This window comes from Sapajus apella, unplaced genomic scaffold (genome assembly GCF_009761245.1).
Source record: "Sapajus apella isolate SASKATOON/1434 unplaced genomic scaffold, GSC_monkey_1.0 scaffold65, whole genome shotgun sequence".
Classification (NCBI taxonomy): domain Eukaryota; kingdom Metazoa; phylum Chordata; class Mammalia; order Primates; family Cebidae; genus Sapajus; species Sapajus apella.
The window spans coordinates 6,395,313-6,417,236 of record NW_022437005.1 but is presented as its reverse complement, the minus strand read 5'-3'; the positions used below and the strand labels follow the sequence as shown (position 1 = coordinate 6,417,236).

Sequence of the window (21,924 nt, the reverse complement as noted above, 5' to 3'; positions counted from 1 at the left end):
GAAAACTCTACCTTGTCCCAGAATTCTCACTTCGAGAAATTCAGCCATGAACTATAGTTTCTAAAGATTTCATGAAAAATGTTTTTTGTTTTTTTTAAAAAAACACTGACTAAATGTCTTTGCTTGAGATTAAAAGTAAAACTAATGAAGACTAGTCTAACAAGATACTTAATGTAAAATTACCTAATGCTTTGTATGCACTGATCAGCATAATGAAAACACCCTGCCCTGTGTCCAGGGTATATTTGTAAAATACACAAATATAGTAATAAAACATTTGAAGATGGAAACACTCAAAACCAAGCCAAGTACCTAGCATTCCCCCCACCCTGGGAATATATATTTTTCAGTAGTTAAATGAAGTTGGTGCTGTGGATTAGTAGCTATTTTTCTTCTGACTCTTATAAATGAATTGTGCGGCATTTCTGGTGGAAACCTAGTTCTGTGTTTACTAATTTAGATCTGGGCAACTATTTCTTGAGCATCACCCAGGATCAGAACATGGCTTATTACAACTATGTCATTCTCTCTTTTAAGGAATCAGCTTTGGGGAAGTCTTAATTTTCACGATTAAGTACTACCAAAATCAGGCAGAATGGAGAATTTGCCCACTCCAAAATGTCATCATCAGTACTGTGAAGCTCCTTCTCTCATGCTCAATGGAAAGAATGAATCTCTAACTAACGTATTCTAGGACAGGTAGAGTTCTAGAATTCTATGATAGGATGACAGGCCTAAAGTCCCTTCGAGATTTAGAGGGGACCCACAGCTTCCCACTTCATTCTCGGAATGTGCCACACATACACCAGCTTTCCAGGTGAGGCAACGCAGAAACAGCAGGTGGCCAATACCTGGCCACATAGTGACTGCGATCATTTGACCTCACATATAGTCTCCTCAATGGAAAATGCACAGCCTTCCAGGGGAGAAAGTAATTCACTCTGCTCAGGGAAGGATAGAGAACAGAGAAGTTTATTTTACACTATCCGTCCAAGAAAACAATCGCCATAAACCAGTGCAAAATGTGCAACAGAATCAATAAGTGTGTCTTAGCTCTGAGAGCCCAAATTGGTGATTTCTCCTTTTGTTCCTCAGTTGGGCACATGCCCCATCCACTAATGCTGGCTTGTACCACAAACAGAAACATTCAACCAATTTGTAGCAGGTTATTTTTACAAATTCATACCAGAATGTGTACAAGGGACAGGGAAAACCATACCGAATGAATGATAAGTGATCAGTGCTTAAAGTAAATACAAGGGACAGCACGGGCAAGAATCCACGGTTTCAATAAATACAAGTGAACAAGCATGGGTGTGTCTTGACTGGGTGGAATTAGTCTGCATAATAATCCAGCATCATACAAAAATCTAGCAGGGCTGTTGAGCAGTGGTTGGCAAGAATGTTCATAATAACTTATGCCCTTGAGTGAGTCTGCATGTAACACATTCTGTGGTTTCAAAGGTGTCAGTTCTGTTTTCTCCTTCCCTGGCCATCCCTCCAGGAAGGGAGGGGTGCAGCTGGGCTGGCTTGGCAGAGGCGCCCCGTGAGGAAGGACGTTTGCCCAAGAGCCAGCGGTCAGGGTCCAGTGTACTCAATACCAAGTGGCAAACTGGGACTTAATTGACGACGTCTGTGCAAAGTGCGCTTCTCTCCATTTTCCAAGAAACCAGTGTCTGTAACTCCTGCACGAAAAGCAGTGGTGGCCTCTGGGTCACTCCCTGTCACCCCAAATGCCAAGCAACAAGAGCACATCTCGGGGACTCGCAAGTCGGGGAAGCTTTTGTCGTTGATTGCCTGGCACCTCACGGATGGGTAGTTTAACTGGGACCCCCTTGTCCAAGGCCTCAGGGAGGCTAGAACTATTGCTTGAAAACTAGAAAGAACCTAGTGAGAAAGAGATGGTGATGATGGACATGAAGGAAGCTGTCTTCTTCCTCCAAAACCTTGTGTCCCCCCACCCCCAGCGGACGCCCACAAGCCTTGAGCGAGGCATTCTTGGCTATAAAATGTCATGCATTTGTTCTTGGTGGCCCTGCCCAGTGGCTCCTCTAAAAAGAGCTACATCCATACATACTTCAACACGCCTGGGACGCAAGCCCAGGCAACATCGCAGGTGCAGCTTTTGGGTCGCTGGTTAATCCCAAGCCCAGTGGAAGAAGATGCAAGAGAAGCTCTTGATCTCTGGAAGAAAAGGAGTAAAAGGGGAAGACCCCCAAAAGAAAACAATCCCCCCAAACCCAGTCACCTAGGCATCACCTCCGAACCGAACAAAATCCCAAACACTCCCTGTAATCAACGGACCCCTCCTCTCTATTTCTTCAACAGTCTCAGGTCATAAATTAGGCGAGTCTTCCATCAAATAACTTAAAAAAGGAGGAGGGGCTGGAATCAGTGTTGCCCGGCTCGGGCCAGTTAGCAGCCAGTTTTTCTAGAATCTCAGTCACTGTTCAAAAATGGAGCTGGAAGAGTCACGTGGATGTTGGATGTCTTCACATGGAGGAGGCAGGAAAGGGTGGGTGGGTGGGACCCAAGGACGTGGGGGAGTGAGGACGAGGCAGGGGAGAGCCTGGGCCACCAAAACAGGAGCGGAGGCCTGAGGACAGCACAGGAGAGACGAACGCCGTGGCCCTGGGGGCCCACGTGACTCGGGTTGCTGCCTTGTCTCGTATTGCACAGAAAAGGAGAAGCTGAGCCTCTGCAGGCGCCCGGTGGCTAGTGGTCCCCGCACATGGGCAGGTTCACGAAGGTGAACACGTTGAACTCCGTCATGATGGAGAAGCACAGGAACACGCCATACAGGAGGAGGCACCCACAGCCCAGCTTCTTGTCCAGCTGCCACTTGTTCAGGTGGACACCGAACACCTGCAGGGTACAGAACAGGTTCAGAGGGTGCCAGGAAGAGGCAGCAGCTTCTCGGGGGTGGGTGGGGGAAGCCAGGGACCGGGGGAAGGGCTGCTGACTGTGGGCCTCAGGTGGGGTGCTGATATCCTCTGAGCCTGCAAAATCCAACTCGTCTCAGATTGTGGAAGGTGAGAACATCAACATCAGGAAGAAAAGAAGCCAGAAGCTGCTGGTTGTGGAAAAGTAACTAAAACAAATGGCAGGACTCACAAGCGCATCCCAGCAGCCAACCCTCTTCACGGAGCTGCAGCCCCACGTCCCTGCGGGCCCTTCACCTGTTCTGGGCCTTTTTGCTCTAAGCAGACCCCTGCTCTCCTGGGGACACTTCAGCCGCATTCTTCCCATGGCTGCACCTGGAGGTGAGGAAGTTGCTCCCTCCCCACGGCTCCTCACAGTGCTTCCAGACCATTTTCCTTCTTTCCTCCCTGAAAACACTGAGCCTGGAATCTCCGGTCTTCCCACGGTCCCTCTTGGTTCCTCCTGTTGCAGTCAATGGTGTAAGCCTGGGCACTGCCCATCCTTGACGCTTTCTGCCCGCTCCTGCCATTCTCCACTGCTCTCCTGCTGACTTTCTCAGTGAGTTCAATGCCCCCAGAGAGGGAGAGGGTCTTACCAACCCTCTGCCTCCTCAAGTTCTCATCCTCCATCCAGTCTCACCACTCACACCCACTGGCCTACATGCTACCCAAATTTAAGTGAAATAAAATTAAAACACAGCTCCACATTTCAAGTGCTACAGCCAACCACAGCTGGCGGTACTGTCCAGCCCAGGGGCAGGCCGTTTCATGGCAGAAAGGTCTGCTGGTGGCACTGGGGCCTAGCTGTTGTTATGGGAAGTGATTGAAGCATCTGCATTATCTTAGTGTCACACACTCCACTTTCTGACTCACATCTCTTCCTTTCTAGCTTACTCCACCCGATTGCTCAGCTCCCACAACTCTGCAAACCCTCACAGCCCACACCTCACTGACACCATCACCACTTCTCCAGGCTTCACCCACGTTGCCCCTTTCCTTCCCCCCTTCCTTCGCTTCAGTTCCACCTGCACCCGCTGGAGTCACTCTGGGGCATCCACCCTGATTCCCTGGCCTCTCTTGCTCGGCTGTCCTTGGTTGGCTAAGCCACAACCCTTCAGTTCAAGCCAAGTCCCAATCTGGTTCACGCTGTATCCACGCGGCTGACCATCGGGGCTGGAGGAAATTAGCCAGCCATGCTGATGGGTCTTACTTCATATTGAGACCGCTGATGTTAAGTGGGGCATTAATGCTTTTCAGCAGACATCTCATCCTTCCCTAGTCCCTTGTCTGTCCCTTGACCAGGTGGCTACTTCATACCTCTCCCCCTCTTCCAATCTCCAACACTTGCTTCCCCACCCTCACTCATTTCCACAGCACAGACTCCCAACTCCACCTTCCTGCCTTCTCTCCTGGCAGTGAGGTCCACTCCACCCTGCACGCCCCCGATCCCATCTTCCATCCTGCTTAATGACCTTGTTCCAGCAACTCCCCTCTCTTCTAGCTACATGGCACAACCGCATCCCTGGATTATGCTAATTGGCATAGGGAGATTCTGTTATCTCACTCATCTTAAAATAATTTTTTTTTCTGAATTTCCATTTCTCTCCTTTCTTCACAGCCAGAGAACACGGAAGAGTTGTGAACGCCCACCCGCAGTCTGCAGTCTCTCTCCTTCCATTCTCTGTTAGCCTGCTCCACCCCACTGCACAACGCTACCCTCTCATGAGCACCAATGGCTTTGCACTGCTAACTGCAACGGCCACTGCTCAGGGCTCGTCTCCCTGACTCAGCCGATAGCTCCCTCCACCACAAAGCCCTTCGGCAGGTGGCTTCCAGGACGCCGCATTCTCCTGGTTTTCTTCCTGCATCTCCAAACTGTCCCTTCTCAGCTTATTTTGGTGTATTGGCCTCAGTGTCCTGACCTGTAAGTGTCAGGCGGCCCCGAAACTCAGACACTGGGCCTCTTCTCTTCTTTTGTACGCACTCATTCCCTTGGTGAGCTCGCCCAAGCTGCAGGGCTTTAAATACCATCTGCACTACGGTGTCCGCAGACTGAACATCTCTTGTGAACTCAGATTCGTATTTTCAATGGCTTTCTTCACCTCTTCCTTTGGATGTCAAACACGCATTGCAAACTTAACATGTTTTAAATTGCTTTTCCTCCCCCAAACCTTCTTCAGCATTTTGGCAACCTCATTTTGACAGCCCAGTTAGTGGTTAGCCGGGTCTCCTGTAGATGGTATAACTGCAGCACAGCCTAAAAACACGCACAGTAGCTATCCGCACGCACCCTTGGTGTCCGCTGGCTTGTTCCTTCATTCACTCGGTGTCAGTGAAAACGAGTCAATTAGCTTCTCTAGGCTTCAGTCGCTCATCTGTATAATAGGGCTGACATTAAAGACACCTCGTGGGGGGTGTGATGAGCTCCAAATGGGAAAATATATACACAAAACACTAAGCACGGTGTGTGGCTGTCACCAGCATCACCACTCCAAGTCATGGCCGAACGGCAGGGCCTCCTGAACCATGAGAGCATGAATGATGTCGATTCTCACTTTTGCGTAAGGCAGTATTTGCTTTGGTGCAATGCTGACATTCGATTCACACCCTGATACTGTGAGTTACTTGTCTGGCTTCCGGCCTGTCCTTGTGAATTCCCATTCTCTGGCATATTTATGCTAACAACATGCCAGGTGTCACTCAATGACCATTTCCTTGAAAAATTAAGGAAAAAATATATTGTGTCTCAATGCTTATTCATATGGACATTCAACAGTGTATTTGTATGTTTCTGGATGTTCCATGTGGGTGAGTCCATGCATTGGTGTCAACTTGTTCCCAACACACATGTCACTTGGGGCGGGAATATTGAAGTACACAGTGGGCGTAATGGTGGAGACAGTGGAATGGCCTCAAACGCACGTCAATAAAATAGGTTTTTAGTTTCCAAGTGTTAGTCAAATCCATGGATTCATGTGGGATCCTGGAACGATCAGTGAATTGGAGTCTACCTTTCCATGACTAATATTGTAGACAAAGTAGGATCTTCTCTTTGCATTTGGGAAAACGGTTTGTGCGCTGCAAAAGACAGGGCCATGCCTTTGGCAGGAAGACTGGCTTCTTTCCGAAAGGGAAAAGGTGACCCAGTGGGTCACTATGACTCAATTCCAGAAGAAAGAGCCAGGAGATGGGACATAGCAGTTGCTTGTCTCGTCACCAGGAGGCTAGGGGTATCCAAACAACCCAAATGGAGGAAAGAACAGGCAAACGCAGGCACGAGGAGAGAGCTGCCAACCTACCGTGACAAAGACGGAGGCCAGGAGCAAGCCCACGGAGTAGATCAGCCCCCTGCTGTTCAGCCGGATCTGTAAAAGAGGGCTAGAGTTAGGCTTCTAAAAAACGAGGCTTCCTAAGCAGAGTCAGGCTTTGGAAGAGGCCTCTGCCCACCCACCTTTGAGTAGCAGTGGTTCCACATCTCCCCTCTAGAATGAAAAAGCAACAGACGGCTTCAGCGGCCAGCCCCAAAACTGACACTTTCTGGAAACCCAGAGCTTGTCTTCTTTGTCTTGTCCACACTCAGTCCCACCCTGGCCTTACCCTCAGCAGCCAGGCTCCGGCTGGAGTGCCCCACGGCCACCTGAACTCTCCATCGGGGCTGCGAGATTCTTGTGGCCCACAACACATCCCCATCCACGTGCTCCCTTACCTCCAGGGAGCTTTTGCTTTCTCAAACCCACACTGCTTGTAGGATAAATTTCATGACATGGGCAATGGAAAAATATCAATAAACGTTTCATCCCTTTTGCACTAAAATGTCTCTGTCCTTCCCCAAACGTGATGGGAAGAAGTGGGTGAGGGTTGCTCTTGTGGGCAAACAAAAAAGAGGAAAAAGTTAAAATTCCATTTCTGGTATTAGCAAAGGGATTTTCGGAGGTTTGTTTTTCACAGAATGGGGATAACAGCCAATGAAGAGAAAGAGAGAAACGTATTTGGAGTTCCTCCTTTCTTTTTTGAGGCAGGGTTTCACTCTGTTGCCCAGGCTGTAGTGTAGTGTTATGATCTCAGCTCACTACAGCCTCAAGCTCCCAACCCCAAGTGATCCTCTGGCCTCAGCTTCCTGAGGACTGCAGGCACACACCATCACCCCTGGCTAATTTTTGATTTTTTGTAGAGACTAGGTCTCACTCTGTTGCCCAGGTTGGTCTTGAACTCCTGGAGGCAAGTGATCCTCCCACCTCGGCCTCCCAAAGTGCTGTGATTACAAGCATGAGCCACTGCGCCCAGCCTTGGAGTTTCTGTAGAATAGCACTGACCAGCAGAACTTTCTGCAGTGACGGGAGGTTCTATATCTGTACTCTCCAACATGGTAGCCGCTGGGTACGTGTGGCTGTTGGGCATTTGAAATGTGGTTCATGCAACTGAAAAAAAATGTTTTAATCTCATCTTTAACCAAATTTACATTTAAAGGGCCACATGTGACTGTGCCTATAATATCAAGCAGAGCAGGTAAGTACTAGGGTGCCGACTTGGCAGACAAAGGCCAAAGCGTTTCTCTCAAGGTGTAGAGAGAAGACACTGCTTCTGTCTTTGACCAAAGTCATAAGGCCAGCCGCCCAGAAAGAGAAGAGATACCTTAGAGCAGTGGTTCCCCGAGGCTGGTTCTGGGGCCAGCAGAGGCAGCAGCTCTTGGAACTTGTTACAAATGCAGGATTTCAGGCCCCACCCAGAACTCCTGAATCAGAAGCCCTGGGGCAGGGCCCATGAATCTGTGCTCTAACTCCAGGCGCTTCTGTAGCACAGGAACGTTTCAGAACCACTGATTTAGACAAAGTATAAAGCCCAGATCCACTTTTACTAGTCTCCAAGTGGTCCGGGGAAGGGACCCTGACATTCATTTTTCACACGTTTCACTTGGAAATGCTTGTGTGCATTCGGGCTTGAGGACTACGGACCCCAACCAATGTACACTGTTCCGCAGGGAGTGAAAAGCTTCCCTGTGTCCATGGGAAGGGAAAATGAGGCTGGTTGATTTGTGCATTTAGGCAACTAAGCAGTGATTATCGAGTAGGAGTGGCTCTGGGACCTTCTGACAGGGTTTAGGGTACCTCTTGCCATGACTGCACCCGTTCACCACTGGAGTGTGCATATGGGAAGGTGTCTCCTTAGGTGGGTGTGTCAGGTTTATTTTCTGGTGACAGGACACCGTATGCCCTAAACAGCCAACCCTTTCTGTGAAGATCCGGTGACATGTGACTTAGTGATGTCCTGTCACAGAGGGACTGAGCGGGACTCTTTCTCCAGTGACTTGCAATCCTGGTGACTCAACCATCTGCTAGTCCCCAGCTGGACAGAGTCCCCTGCCACCAAATGCCTTCCTGAGAATAAAGAAAGACTCAAGTCGTATCCCCGTGACACTAGAGCAATGGGTTAACCTGGTTAATTCAGTGTGGAAAAATGGCAGATTGGCCCCATCACAGTCCGGGTGGTGGCTTCATGCACACACTCAACCTGACAGTGGCTAGATTTTCCTAGTCTCGTCAGCTGGGTTAGTATCAAGAGGCCAGCATGCAGGACTGCATCACAAACGTGTTGTATTGAAGGAGATTTTCTTCCCCCAAATATTCTGTCCACACTCTGATCATCCCCTGTGTTCTGGCCAATGTTGAAGGGAGGTGGGCTCCTTGGAGCAAGATGGCAGCTTCTGAGAGAAAAGAGGCTCTTGGAGCTATCCTCAGTCACCCTTGGGTAGATGTGAAACTGTGGATAAACACTCAGGAATCCTTTGAGCTCTTTCAACACTGTGTACACAGATACATTCTAAGAGGGCAAGGCATTTCCAGCTCCGCTTGCCCTCCGAGCTCCAGGGTCAAATCCTTGTCGGAAACAAGAACTTAGTAAGTGATTTCATGCCCTTAAGAAACCAAGAACCAGCAACAGCAAAGCTCCTAGCAGGACAATTCTCTTTGGCCAAACATTTTCAAAACGAATCCTGTTACACCAAAGCTTTTGAACTTTACCTTCCTATGTTCACATGAAATCTCAAAGAACAGTGTAGCTGAACTTCTAAATCTGGTTCCAGAGGCGAAAGGCAACTAAGTATTTTGCAGGGTTTCTGTGTGTTTTTAACTTCTCACCTCATTCTCTATAGCCCTCCTTTGGTCATGAACTGCTACATGCACCCAGGGGTGTATTTTTGTGTTTTCAGTGTTAGAGGCCTGGGCTCATAAAGCCTGTATTTACTCCTTGCTGTCTGACCTTTGTACTTCCACAAGGATGTGACAGGCAGGAATGAGTGCTCCTGAAGCTGCCTTCTGGTCCAGCTCAAACATGTCCTAGCTGCTACTGCAGCTATGGATGGTTTGGGGCAGGAGTCATGGCCTTTTTTTTTCTTTTAAGAGACAGGGTCTCATTCTGTTGCTCAGGTTGGAGTGCAGAGGTAAGATCATAGCTCACTGCAGCTTTGAATCCTGCGCCCAAGGGATCCTCCTGCCTCAGTCTCCCAAGTAGCTGTCCAGCTACTTTTTTTTTAAAGGTAGGGTCTTGCTATGTTGCCCAGGCTGGTCTCAAACTCCTGGCCTCAAGCAATCCTCCAGCATTGGCCTCCCAGTGTGCTGGGATTATAGGTATGAGCCACTGCATCCGGCTCCAATCTGTCTTTGTAAATAAAATTTGGAACTCAGCTCATTCATTTAACATATCATCAATGGCTATTTCCATACGACAGCAGTTGAGCTGAGTGGTTTCGATAGACACAGAATGATCCACAGTGTTGAAAATATTTCCTGCCTGGCCCCTTATAGAAAATGTTTGCCACCCTCTGGTTTAAGGCATGGACTCCAGATCCAGCTTCCTGGGTTGTGAATCTCTGCTTGTCACTCACTTGCTGTATCATCACGGACGGGTAACTGAACTTCCCTAAGCCTCAGTTTTTCAAAGTGTAAAATAGGAATAACACAGTTCGTGCTTTGTCAGTGCTTATGAGGCTGAACTGAACTAATCCGCGTTAAAACTCTTGAACAGAGCCTGGTGTGTAATACAGCTAGTGCTCGACTTACGACCATGGTCGGGACCGCGGACCGGTCGTAACACGATGTGGTCGTAGTTGAGTAGGCTATACGTACAGTTGAAATGGTGCACGCAGAGATGGTAGTGCTGCCGGAAGCTGGTCCGCACTGTCGTACACCCAGCTGGGCAACGTCTGTGCTGCCAGACGCAGAGCAGTCATGGCTAGCGATTGTGGTTGTAAAGTCAAATGGTCGTAAGTTGCATAGGTGGTAAGTCGATCAATACCTGTACATCCTCAATAATTGGAGTTTGCATCCATTTCCTGGCACCCGAGGTAGCTTCTTTTCTAAACCTATCATGGATCAATAGCTTACTAGATTACAGACACCGCAAGGGTAGGAACCACGTCTGACTTTACCCTCCACCTGGCATGGGCATGGGCACAGACCACGTGATTAAAATGTAATTAAGGAATGAATAGCACAAGTCCATAAGGTCTCATTTTGCATAGGCGTTATAAGGAGCCAGTGTTCTGCGGGGCAGCAGGGATGGGTCAGAGTGAGGCTGGAGGTGGAGAAACGCCGCATGCCACTCCCTGGATAGTAGTCCAGAAGCAATGTCGTCTCTGTCCAATGTTCTCTCTCTCCCTTCCCCACTTTATTTAATTTATCATGAGTATATGTAGTTTTTTAAAACCCAGTGAGCTGCTATGAAAGTTTTCAAGCATTCAGAAAAGTTGAAAGAATTATACCATCTTATTTATTTATTTATTTAGACACAGCGTCTCGCTCTGTCACCAGGCTGGAGTGCTGTGGCGTGATCGCGGCTCACTGTGGCCTCAACTCCCTGGTTCAAGTGATTCTCCTCCCTTGGCTTTTTGAGTAGATGGAATTAAAGGCATGCACCACCACGCCCCGCTGATTTTTGTATTTTTAGTAGAGATGGGGTTTCACTGTGTTGGCCAGGATGGTCTTTATCTCCTGACCTCGTAATCCGCCCGCCTCGGCCTCCCAAAGTGCTGGGATTATGGGCGTGCGCCACTGCGCCTGGCCCATCTTATTTTTTTAAGAGCAGGGCCTGTGCATGTATGTTTGTGTGAACTTCAAAGTAAACTGTAGAGACCAGCACTCCTGCCTGTATCTCATTAAGTAGAGTTCATTCACAGTTCATGGGTCTTTTAGTCTTAGATGCCATTTTTATATGGTAAAATTCGCACAACAAAATTTTACCATTCAACGGGTTCTGAGAAATGCACACATCCATGTAACCCAAACCCTACCATGGCACAGAACACTTTTGTCATTCCAGAAAGTTCTCTGGTGCCCTCCTGCCAGTCTTGCCCAAAGCAGGCACTGCCCTGTTTCTCCACCATAGGGCGGTTCAGGCCGTCCTAGAGCTTCACAGAAGTGGAATTCTGCAGTGTGTACTCTTATGCCCACAACATTTTTAAAGACTCCTTCAGTGTTTTCATTGCATCAACAGCTCATTTATTTTTACAGCAGTGTAAATCTGCTGTGGTGTGTTTAATTATGCTCCTGTTGATGGACATCTGGGACACTTCCAGGTTTGGGCTGTTAATGTGTATTACTTTTGTAATTCAAAAACAAAATGAAAAGAGGCCTGTAGGGCTCCTCCTTCCTGACAGGGTTGCCATTAAGGAAGAGATGAGGAGGGCCAGGAGCTCTGCTAAGGACCCCACGTCACTATCTCACGTCCTAGCACCTCTTCTCTGTAGTCGGCAGCTTAGCACACTCCTGCGCCCCCTTTTGAGACTTTCGGTCCAGCTGGGTGGGTGGTCTCACCTCCTTCCCACCTGCACTCTGCCCATCCCGCCCTGAGTCCTTCTGCCTCTTCCAACCTCAATATTGTCCACCTGGTGCCGATGTCGTCCTGCTTGTGCCTGGGGCACGTTCCTACCAGCCCAGCAGGTCCAAATGCTCTGAGGGCAGATGCCTGGCTAGTGCGTTTCTCCTCACCTAACACCTAATTCCCCCACCCCTGCAGCTCCCCCGCTCCGCATACTGTATGTTTAAATGAGCATCTGGACCAGGCATGGTGGCTTATGCCTGTAATTCCAGCACTTCGGGAAACTGATGTGGGAGGATTGCCTGAGTCCAGGAGTTAAAGACCAGCCGGGCAACATAGTGAGATCCCATCTCTACAAAAAATGAAAAAAAAAATTAGCCAGGTCTGTTGGTGTGTGCTTGTAGTCCCAGCTACTTGAAAGGCTGAGGTGGGAGGATCGCTTGAGCTGCAGTAAGCTGTGATCCCACCACTGCATTCCAGCCCGGGCGACAGAGCAAAACCCTATCACAAACAAACAAACAAAAATGAGCACCTGTGGCTGGGTGCAGTGGCTCACGCCTATAATCCCAGCACTTTGGGAGGCCGAGGCAGGCGGATTACGAGGTCAGGAGATGAAGACCATCCTGGCCAACATGGTGAAACCCTGTCTCTACTAAAAATAGAAAAATTAGCTGGGCATAGTGGTGCACACCTGTAGTCCCAGCTACTTGGGAGGCTGAGGCAGGAGAGTCACTTGAACCAGGGAGGCGGAGGTTGCATTGAGCTGAGACTGCACCACTGCACTTCAGCCTGGGCAACAGAGCGAGACTCCATCTCAACAAAAAAAAAAAAAAAGAAAAAAAGAAAAAGAATGTTGGGAGAGATAGTGTGGGGAGAAATGCCAGATATAGGGGAAAGGGAGGAAGGCAGCAAATCACACTGCCATGTGTGTACCTATGCAACAATCTTGCATGTTCTTCACATGTACCCCAAAACCTAAAATGCAATTAAAAAAAAAAAGCATCAGCTGGTGATTCTGAGCATGTGTGTGTGTGTGTGTGCGTGTTTGCATGTGAGCTTGCATGTGTGTGTGTGTTTGTGTGTGTTTGCATGTGTGCATGCATGTGTGTGCGTCTGAGTGCATGCCTGTGTGTGTGTGTGTTTGCCTGTGTGTATATGCGCGTGTGCATAGTGGGAGGAAGTGAGGCTGCATAGCAAAGGGCAAGAGTGGAGAGTCGATGGGGAGACAGATCATGGTGAGTGTTGGCTTTAAGCTGATCTCTGCAAATAACAAAGCAAGAGGGCACCAAATTGTTTTTTAATTGAGGCATAATTTGCATAGAGTAAAATGCACAGATCTTAAGTGTTCTCACTATTGGATGGGTTTTGACAAACGCATATACTCATGTAACCCACACTTCAACAAAAATATAAAACATTTTCATCATCCCAGTAACTCTCCCTGAGGGCAGCAAAGCTATTTCCTTGGGGCATGTTAAGCCAAACAATATCACCAAACTCTCTCATCCCTGAATGACCTTGGGAAAGGACTGCACAGTGTTGAACTGGATCCTCTCCCTCCTACCTGCCCCACAGGCAGGGAACATTAAGTGACAAGGAAGAAAATCTTCAAGGCAATGCTGATTTGAGAGCATGCGAGGCACAGTTCAGATTGTTCGGTCCTGACATTTAACGCTGTGTTCATTTCTTGCCTTAAGAAGCATGCATTTGCATTCTCCAGTTCCCTCTTGGCAGCTGTTGCAGAGGAAACAGGAGGGTGGCTATTTCCAAAGTCAATAGGAATTTAGCCCACAGTGCATGTACATTTTTTAGTACGGATGCACACACGGAGACTCATTCATACCAAGTTTCATGCATACCTGCTGTTCATAACACAGTTCTCTGAACCCTACCTTTGGAGAGCCAACACCCCCATCCTAAAAGATTCTGATTTCCCCCATACCACAGCTTAAAATCTATGGTTTGGGGTCAGCTCGACCCAACCAACAAATTCTTTTAGGAAAAATAAGAAGCCCTTGGATGTTTGCTAATTTATTTCTAACTTGGAACACACGTTGCATGTCATTTCACATCTTCTTATTTGGGTAGCTTTGCACTTGTTTGGGAGTAGTTTCTAAAGGGATGTTCCCGGCTACGGCTTGACGTTGTATCATATCACTGGGTGGGAATCTCTTTGAACAATTAAATGGGGCAAGATAGTGACCAAGCCCACAGAAAAGAAGCAATTTAACCACAGTTGCATCCTTAAGTCCTTAAGTCATTTAGTACCATAGTGCATACTCATGAAGTATGCAGAGTGGATTTTGTTCTCCCCATTTGAAAGATGAGACAACTGAGACTCAGAGAGGTTAAACCACTTAGTCAAGCTTGTGAAGCTGCTGAGGGATCTGGGCGGCATTTAGAATTGGGGGCTTTGGACCCTAAATTCTCAATTTCGTCGTACTATTCCGGGCACAGCCAAAAGCCAGGGAAAAGCCTCTCTTTACCCTCTAAAAGCCCTCAAAAGTGTATCTGGACCTTTCCTGCCTAGTAATTTTTTTTTTTTTGAGATGGAGTCTTGCTGTGTTGCCGAGGCTGGAGTGCAGTGGCATGATCTCAACTCACTGTGGCCTCCGCCTCCTGGGTTCAAGTGATTCTCCTGCTTTAGCCTCCCAGTAGCTGGGACTATAGGTGTGTGCCACCACGCCTGGCTAATTTTTGTATTTTTAGAAGAGACGGGGTTTCACTTGTCTGCCTACCATGTTTGTAAGAGTCCTGAATGAACTGTAAGAATCCCAGATGCCCCTCTAGCAGTTGCCATCGGCACTCATCCACGTCCCCCCACCTCTCCGAGGTGCCATTTTGGTGGGAGCCAGCTGTCTCCCAATAGCCATTCCTGCCTCTGTGCCTTAGGACTTTCTCCTGAACCATAGAAGTGCCAAGAAATGAACAATCCCAGAAGCTGTTCTCCGCCAATGACTCTGAGGAGTGGGTGCATCAACCTTCCATCTCTCCTGCCCCTTGGATGGAGGCATTCTGAGACAGAGGCTGTCCTCCGTTTCCCAGAGCTCTCGCCGTGGAAGTCAGCCCTCACTGCCCACTGTGGTAATAGACTTGCTGGCACAGCCAGTGTGGGTGCCTTGCCTCCTTCTCCCTCTCCACTCTCATACTGCTCCCCCTGAATAAACGCTTCACCTTGGATCCTCATCTTAGAAGTGAGTAGTTTCTGGGGAACCTAAACTGTGATGAACAGAGACTGATTCCACTTTCCAGGTAAGCCCTTCCACAGTAGGATCTGGAAGGACCCCTCCTTCCTCCACACATCACCTAATTTTCCTGACACAGAGCCTGAAACTCAATGGCTGAGATTAAGGAGATTGGATGGTATTACTTTTGCTCCCAGGAGCTCTGTTTGAATAACCTTGAGAGGCTTCATTCATTAAGATGTCACCACGCTATCCCCAAGTTACCTATCCAGGTCCTGTGGGGTGGTTTGTAGATGACCTTAGCAGTGGTCTTCTAACATGGTCCTGTTTCTGTAGTGTAACTACTGCCATCATGGCTGATTTCAAACTAGTAATGTGGCATCGCCGGAGTGAACTAGGAAGAGCTACACATGATCACTTCTTTGGCGCCTGTATGAGTTGTCTCCAGCACCTACTGTCCCTAGGGGCGAGGAAAGGAATTTGCAGAACAGGGAAGACTAGTTCTAGCAGAGGAAGCAGTGTCCAGGAGCTGGGGGCCTTAGCTGGGAACGGTTGCCATACAAGGTGAGAAGGAAAGACGGAGACATCAAGAACGAATGGGTTCATTGATTCATTCCACGGAAGCCCTCAGCTCGGTGGGAAAGAGCACAAGTTGAGTAAGATACAGCTCCTTCCCTCAGAGAGTTAAGGGGGAGGCACACACATCAGAGAATACACCTTATGGTATCATGTAGGTACTAAATTTGGCTGGGGGTAGGCTTCTTGGAGGAGGTGATGGTTGGCTGAACACAGTGGCCTTAGAAGAAAGACCTTGGACTTGGCTGCTCCAACCTCCTTTTAACTTTCTTCTGGTTCTGTGGTCCCCCTTCCTCTGATTCTCCCCATCCCTGGCTGGCCCTTCCTCAGTCTCCTTCAGCGAACGTTTGTTTCTTTCGCCATCCAGCATCGGGACATGTTCTAGGCCTTCCCCTCTATCTACACCTACCTTCTTACATTGTTACTTGCGGTTCAGGTCCTTGACTTCCAGGTTCATACCTGCAACCAAGACCTTGCCACTGAAATTGACACCCATCATTTCCTCTACCTCCTCGACATCTCCATTAGGGTGACCCTTAAACATATCCAGCTGTATTTGTCCCAAATGGAACATTTGTATTTCATCTCAAACAAGTTCCTCATCTCCCAGCTTGTCTCCCCATCTTCACGAGGGGCACCACAGTACACTTAGTTGCTCAGGCAAAGAACCACATGTTACTTACGATTTTTCTCCTTTACATCCTCTCAATATATCTGTTAGAAAATCTTATCAATTCTTCCTTCAAAAGAATCTCTTTTTGTTATCTGGTCCTTGACCTGTCCCCTCTCTTCCACTCTTGCCTTCTTCTATGCATTTACAAACAGCATCAGATATAATCTTAAAATGTAAAGGGAATCATCACCTTGCCAAAATCCTCAATGGCAGTTACAATAACACCCAAAAATTTTGCAATAGCTTACAAAATCCTTGCCTCTCCCGACTTACCTCCTCGTGAACAGCTGTTTAGGGGCTGAAGTTAAACTCATTGCCAGATCCTGTTTTTCTTTCTATAGTCTCTTGCTTAGCTTTCCACTGATCCCCAGCTTTACTACTACTACAGAGGCAGAGTGAACTGCTGGTCTCACTTCCTCCCCACATAACAGGTTTTATGTCCACACACTTTTCACAGCCTCATGGCGGGTGGATACATTTTTCTGCTTCCTGATTTGGGGCTTGGCCGTGTGATAGGCTTTGGCCAACGTTAGCTGACCTGATATGAGCCTAAGTCTGAGACTGTGTTTCCAAAGCTGGGTATGTCTTCTTGTGCTCTTGCTTTGAGAAGAGCAAGACATGATGTGTCTCAAAGAAGACTGTGTCTCGAGAAGCCAGTGGTCCAAAGAGAATGAGAGACACATGGAGCAGACTCATATGAAACCTGCAGCCAAGCCCAGATCAGTCACACACACTTGTCGGCCACAAAGATATGACTGAGAAATATACGCTAATGGATGCAAGTCTTTTGTTACTCAGCATTATGGTAACCATAGCCAACAGATACAGCTCTCCTAATCCAATCACCCTGTTTTCTCTCTCCTGCAAATGCCTCATAGCTGATCTTGCTGCCATCAGTCTTGTCAGGCTCCAATGCTTTCTCTATGGAGTTGTCAGAATCTCCTTACTAAAGGGCACACTCTCCTTTTCATGTACCCTTCATTCTTTCCATTACCATGGCCTTTACTATGCAACTTCTCTCTGTCTCTAGTTTCATTCCTGCCACTTTGTTCTTAGCTCCCCAACCCCCCACCCATCCCATACTCTCCCCAGCCACAAAAGCAGCCCAAATTTTCCCATAGCTTTGGTGTTCTACAAGCTGTTATTTTTGTTTGGAAAAAATTTTCTCACCTCTCTCCACTTGCTTGTCCTGATGATCTCGTATTCTCAGAATAACTGTCATTTACTCCCCAGCATTCCAGGTCCCCCAATTGCTGCCACACAGCACCTAAACCTCTGTACGAGCAGCCCTTAGGAAAGCAGGCATCACATCTTTGTCTGGAATTGCTTGTCCAATCCTCCAATTCTCTCCTTCCATAGCTGCAGATCCAGGAGCACAGGCCTCTGCCTGTCTGTCTTGCTTACTGCAGCATCTCCAATGGTTACCAGCGTAGCACACAGTAGGCACTCAATTAACACTTGGTCAAAGAAAGAATAAACCAGGCAGACAGTGTGGGGTGAGAGTATTTCTGGGCAGCTCCTTTGTCTGTTGTTTCTGGATTCAGGTGATCTTTTGCTTGGAGAATGAGAGGCAGACACCCTCCCTCCATCGTGCCATCATGTCTCAGATTTATTTTACATTTCTAAGCCCTATCTCAGAAATATGAGTTTTGCCTGACTTCCTGGAGCCTGCACGGTGACTTCCTCAGTTCTCTTAAAGATTGTGGAATAGATGTTCATCACCATAATGGAACAACAAGTGCCCATTTTCCAAACTTTGACTTTTATAAATATTTCTTATTTTGGGCACTTAGGTAACTAGCTGCCTTCTGAGCAAGCCACAAAGTGCTAAGAAATGTCAAAATCTGTAAAACTGCATTCATCCTTCCCTGCCAAATGCTTAAACCTAATGTCATGCACAAAACAGCTGTCTGGATGATAATTACCCGGTAATTATGACTTGGAAATCCCATCTAGATGAGATGGAAAAATTGCTTCAGAATGTTGGCAGGTCTCTTGTGAGGTTAGGAGAGGCCATTCAACCCACAGTGGCTGCTTGGTTCTGATGTCAGAGATGCAGAAAGATGTCATGGGGTCACTACCATGCTACATGAAAGGAGGCCCTCGAGTGTCTTTTTGGAAATAAAGCCTCTCCTGGGAAAAGCTGGTGGTGGAGAAGAGGGTAGATCAAAATGCTCCCCGCAAATAAGCCCTAGAATTGCTTTTCAACAAACGTGGGTTATTTTTCCAAATAATGTCTGCATTTCAGCGTGAGCTCCATGTGATGTCCCATACCCTGCTCAATGTGGCTGAGGAATTGCCCACTTGACGGCACCCGAAGAGGGCCAGGGAGGAACCAGGGACTGCACAAAGGATCCAGAGTGGTTCCTCCAACCCTCAGACAGAAACTCCCTGTAGAAGTGTCAGTTGCTTCTACAGTGGCCCAGGGTAGCACTCAGTGCAGCCCCCATGATGCCTGTTGGTACTTTTAGAATAGAAAACTGGGGATCAGAATTTGTTCCCCTTCTAGCTCTTCCCTTCTTTATATAAAGTTGAAGAGGCCACCTAAGCACTAATAAGCAGATCCTGCTCTGTCTTTTAGCAAAGATTCAACTCAGGGATGGATCTGGTCTGAAATTTCTCCTCTGAGCCCAGAGTCACACATGGGTGGCTGCTGTGGCATGATTTGTTTTGCCAATAACTGTCAGTGCTTTGAGGAAAGTACTCCTCTCTGCTTCTTTCTAGCTGTGTGATTTAACCTCTGCACCTTGGATTCCTAATCTGCAGAATTGAGATAAGAACTATATTGCATTTAGGATGAAACCTGAGCCCTGTGCCCAGTCCTGGTGGCTCAATATGACCCCTGCCCACCTCACTCCACACTACCCCTGCCCGGCTTGCCTCCTGTTCTAGGACACATCCTGCCTCGATGCCTTTGCAAGTACGGTTCCTTCTCAGAATGCTCCCCTGCTCTCCACACACCCCTCTCTTCCTATGGCGGGCTCTGGTCATTCCTGACGTCAAACAAAACTTAATCTTCTGTCCAATAAATACACAGTGACACTTGCACCTCACTCTAAAATATCACTTCATCTTGTCATCTTCATAATTCTTTTGTCCTGTAAAGTTAGTGCATTCATGCATTTGTTCACGTAGGCACTGTCTAACCTTTCCCACTCAATGTATCCTCTAAGAGGGAAGGTCTAGTCTACCTTGTACATTTCTGAATCCCTATTGCGTTGCCAAGTTCCTGGCATATAGTGAATGCATAATCCCTGGTTGAAAGAATAATCCTTTCCTTATATAGGCGTTGAAAGGATTAGATGAGACCATGAGAATACAGTGTCCCTACAATGCCTGGTGCAGAGTAGGTGCTCAGTGAATGCTAGCTATTTTTATTGCTTTTGTGCTTGCCTGCCTGCTCTCTTCTCAAGTTGCCCTACTGCTTTATTCTTCTCTGCTCACACATGTTCCTCCCCAGGGGAAGTGATGCTGAAAGTTAGGATCCATCCATCCATCCATCCATCCATCCATCCATCCATCCATCTATCCATGCACCTCTCCATCCATCCCTCTAACCATCCATCCATCCATCTCTCCATCCCTCTTTCCATCCATCCATCCATCTATCCATCCATTCATCCATCCATCTCTCCATCCATCCATCCATCCATCCATCCATCCATCCATCCATCTCTCCATCCCTCTTTCCATCCATCCATCCATCCATCTCTCCATCCATCCATCCCCTCCACCCATCTCTCCATCCATTCATCTCTTTAACCATCCATCCATCCATCCATCCATCCATTCATACATCCATCTCTTCATCCATCCATCAATTCATCCATCTCTCCACCCATCCCTCTAACCATCCATCCATCCATGCATCCATCCATCCATTCATCTCTCCATCCATCCATCCATCCATCCATCCATCCATCCATCCATCCATCCATCCATCTATCCATGCACCTCTCCATCCATCCCTCTAACCATCCATCCATCCATCTCTCCATCCCTCTTTCCATCCATCCATCCATCTATCCATCCATTCATCCATCCATCTCTCCATCCATCCATCCATCCATCCATTCATCCATCCATCCATCCATCTCTCCATCCATCCATCAATTCATCCATCTCTCCACCCATCCCTCTAACCATCCATCCATCCATCTCTCCATCCATCCATCCACCCATCCAACAAATATTTGTGGAGCATGTTCCACGTGCCAGGCACTGTGCTAGGCACAGAGGAAATAATAAATGCATAAGATGAAAACAGTTCCCACTGCCCTCACGGAGGTCACATGTCCAGGGGAGACTCAGACCAAGGGGTAAAGGTAAGCACTTTGATGAAAACTGCTGAATCCAGATGTGACACCTGGTCCAGGCTTGGAAAATCCCAGTTCAACATCTATAGTGACACCTGAAAGCTAGACAAAGAAAGAAGCTCCTGGTGGGGGCCCTCTGTAAGTTAGTCTAGGTTCGGAGGGCCATTTTCTGGGACTTCCAGCTTCCAAGCAAACCAAAAGGCATAGTTTGGTTGGGCCAAATACTGTTACTATTTTGGTTTAAGATTATTAGTTAAAGAGGCATAGTCTGTACCAACAAATGTTTCTGGAAAATTAAAGCCCACCTCTCTATAGACCAGTTTCTTAACTGTTTTTGATGAAATATTTCACTGTGAAATAGATCATATACTTGATGCTTATCCTAGAGGATATGAGATATAACTTAACTTTTGCTTGGATGACTCAGGATCACCACCATTAATATAAATTATTTAACTGGGCTGACACATGGCAAAGATCTCAGGAGCAACTGATGTTCAAAGAGATTGCTTGCTGGTGCAATTGAAAAAATAAAATTTATTCTCTATTTAAACAAATAACATGTCCTGCTATCTGTAAGATGGAAATTGGTGCAGTGTGGATGGCAGACACGACGTGGATGAGGTCTTAAACTCAGACTCTCAGGAGAGAGAGATGACTGTGAATAAAGCAGGAAAGTGGGTGGGATGTGGAAAAGAGATTATGTGCAGTGTGAGGCTGTATTTGGGCAGAGCTTAGAAGGATTAGAGGATTTAGGATGTGGGGAGCATTTGAGGTTCTTCTGTTCATGCGGATTCTTCCCTCATTGAATGCCCTCTCAAGGAAGGGGGCAAACTACTTGAGTAGACTAAGGAGAAAGCAGATCATTAAACCATGCCACTAGGATCTGGGGCTTATTTATGACTCTCACTCCCCTGATTCAGTTTGCCAGGTTGATCTGTCCCTGTTTCTTGTTCATTTACATTTTAGTCTTGACTCAGGATAAAAATGTTTCCAAATAGTGGAAGTTAGCATTACTTATGAAATGCAACATTCACAGCTTTAACCAAATCATGGCTTTCTGGTGGTTCCTAGGTTGTGATTATTACTAAAAAATAAGCTAGCCAGAAATTTTTCCATTGAACTTTTAAAGCTCAAAATGAAATCTCGTTTTCAACAGAAGGTGCTGAAACAACTATATATCTATGTGCCAAATAATGAAATTGAATCCCTACCTCATGCTATATATCAAATGGAATCTCCTTGATTTCTCTGGGGTTCATAAACTGTTTATAGATTATACTGCTGAATTTCTACTTTCAAAAGAGTGGTCTACATTGAATGTTTGCATCCCTGGAATAAAATGATATTTTTGTTTGTTTGTTTTTTGCACTGATTACAGAAACAGCAGCAGTTGGATGGAAACACAACATGACACACCCTTCTCCAGGGTCTTCCTAACC

General features: G+C 47.3%; 1 protein-coding gene across 2 annotated transcripts in view; it reads right to left on the bottom strand.

Moving 5' to 3' along the window:
- Positions 1–951: 951 nt before the first annotated feature.
- The window catches only part of SLC24A3 (solute carrier family 24 member 3), a 503,905-nt gene continuing 482,932 nt past the window's right edge, over positions 952–21,924 (bottom strand). For both annotated transcript variants that reach the window (XM_032248222.1, XM_032248223.1), the window contains exons 16-17: positions 6,221–6,286; positions 952–2,865 (exon numbers count right to left, since the gene is read on the bottom strand). In XM_032248222.1, coding sequence (XP_032104113.1) covers positions 2,716–2,865; positions 6,221–6,286 — 216 coding nt within the window. In that variant the 3' untranslated portion in view covers positions 952–2,715. The remainder of the gene's footprint in view (positions 2,866–6,220; positions 6,287–21,924) is intronic.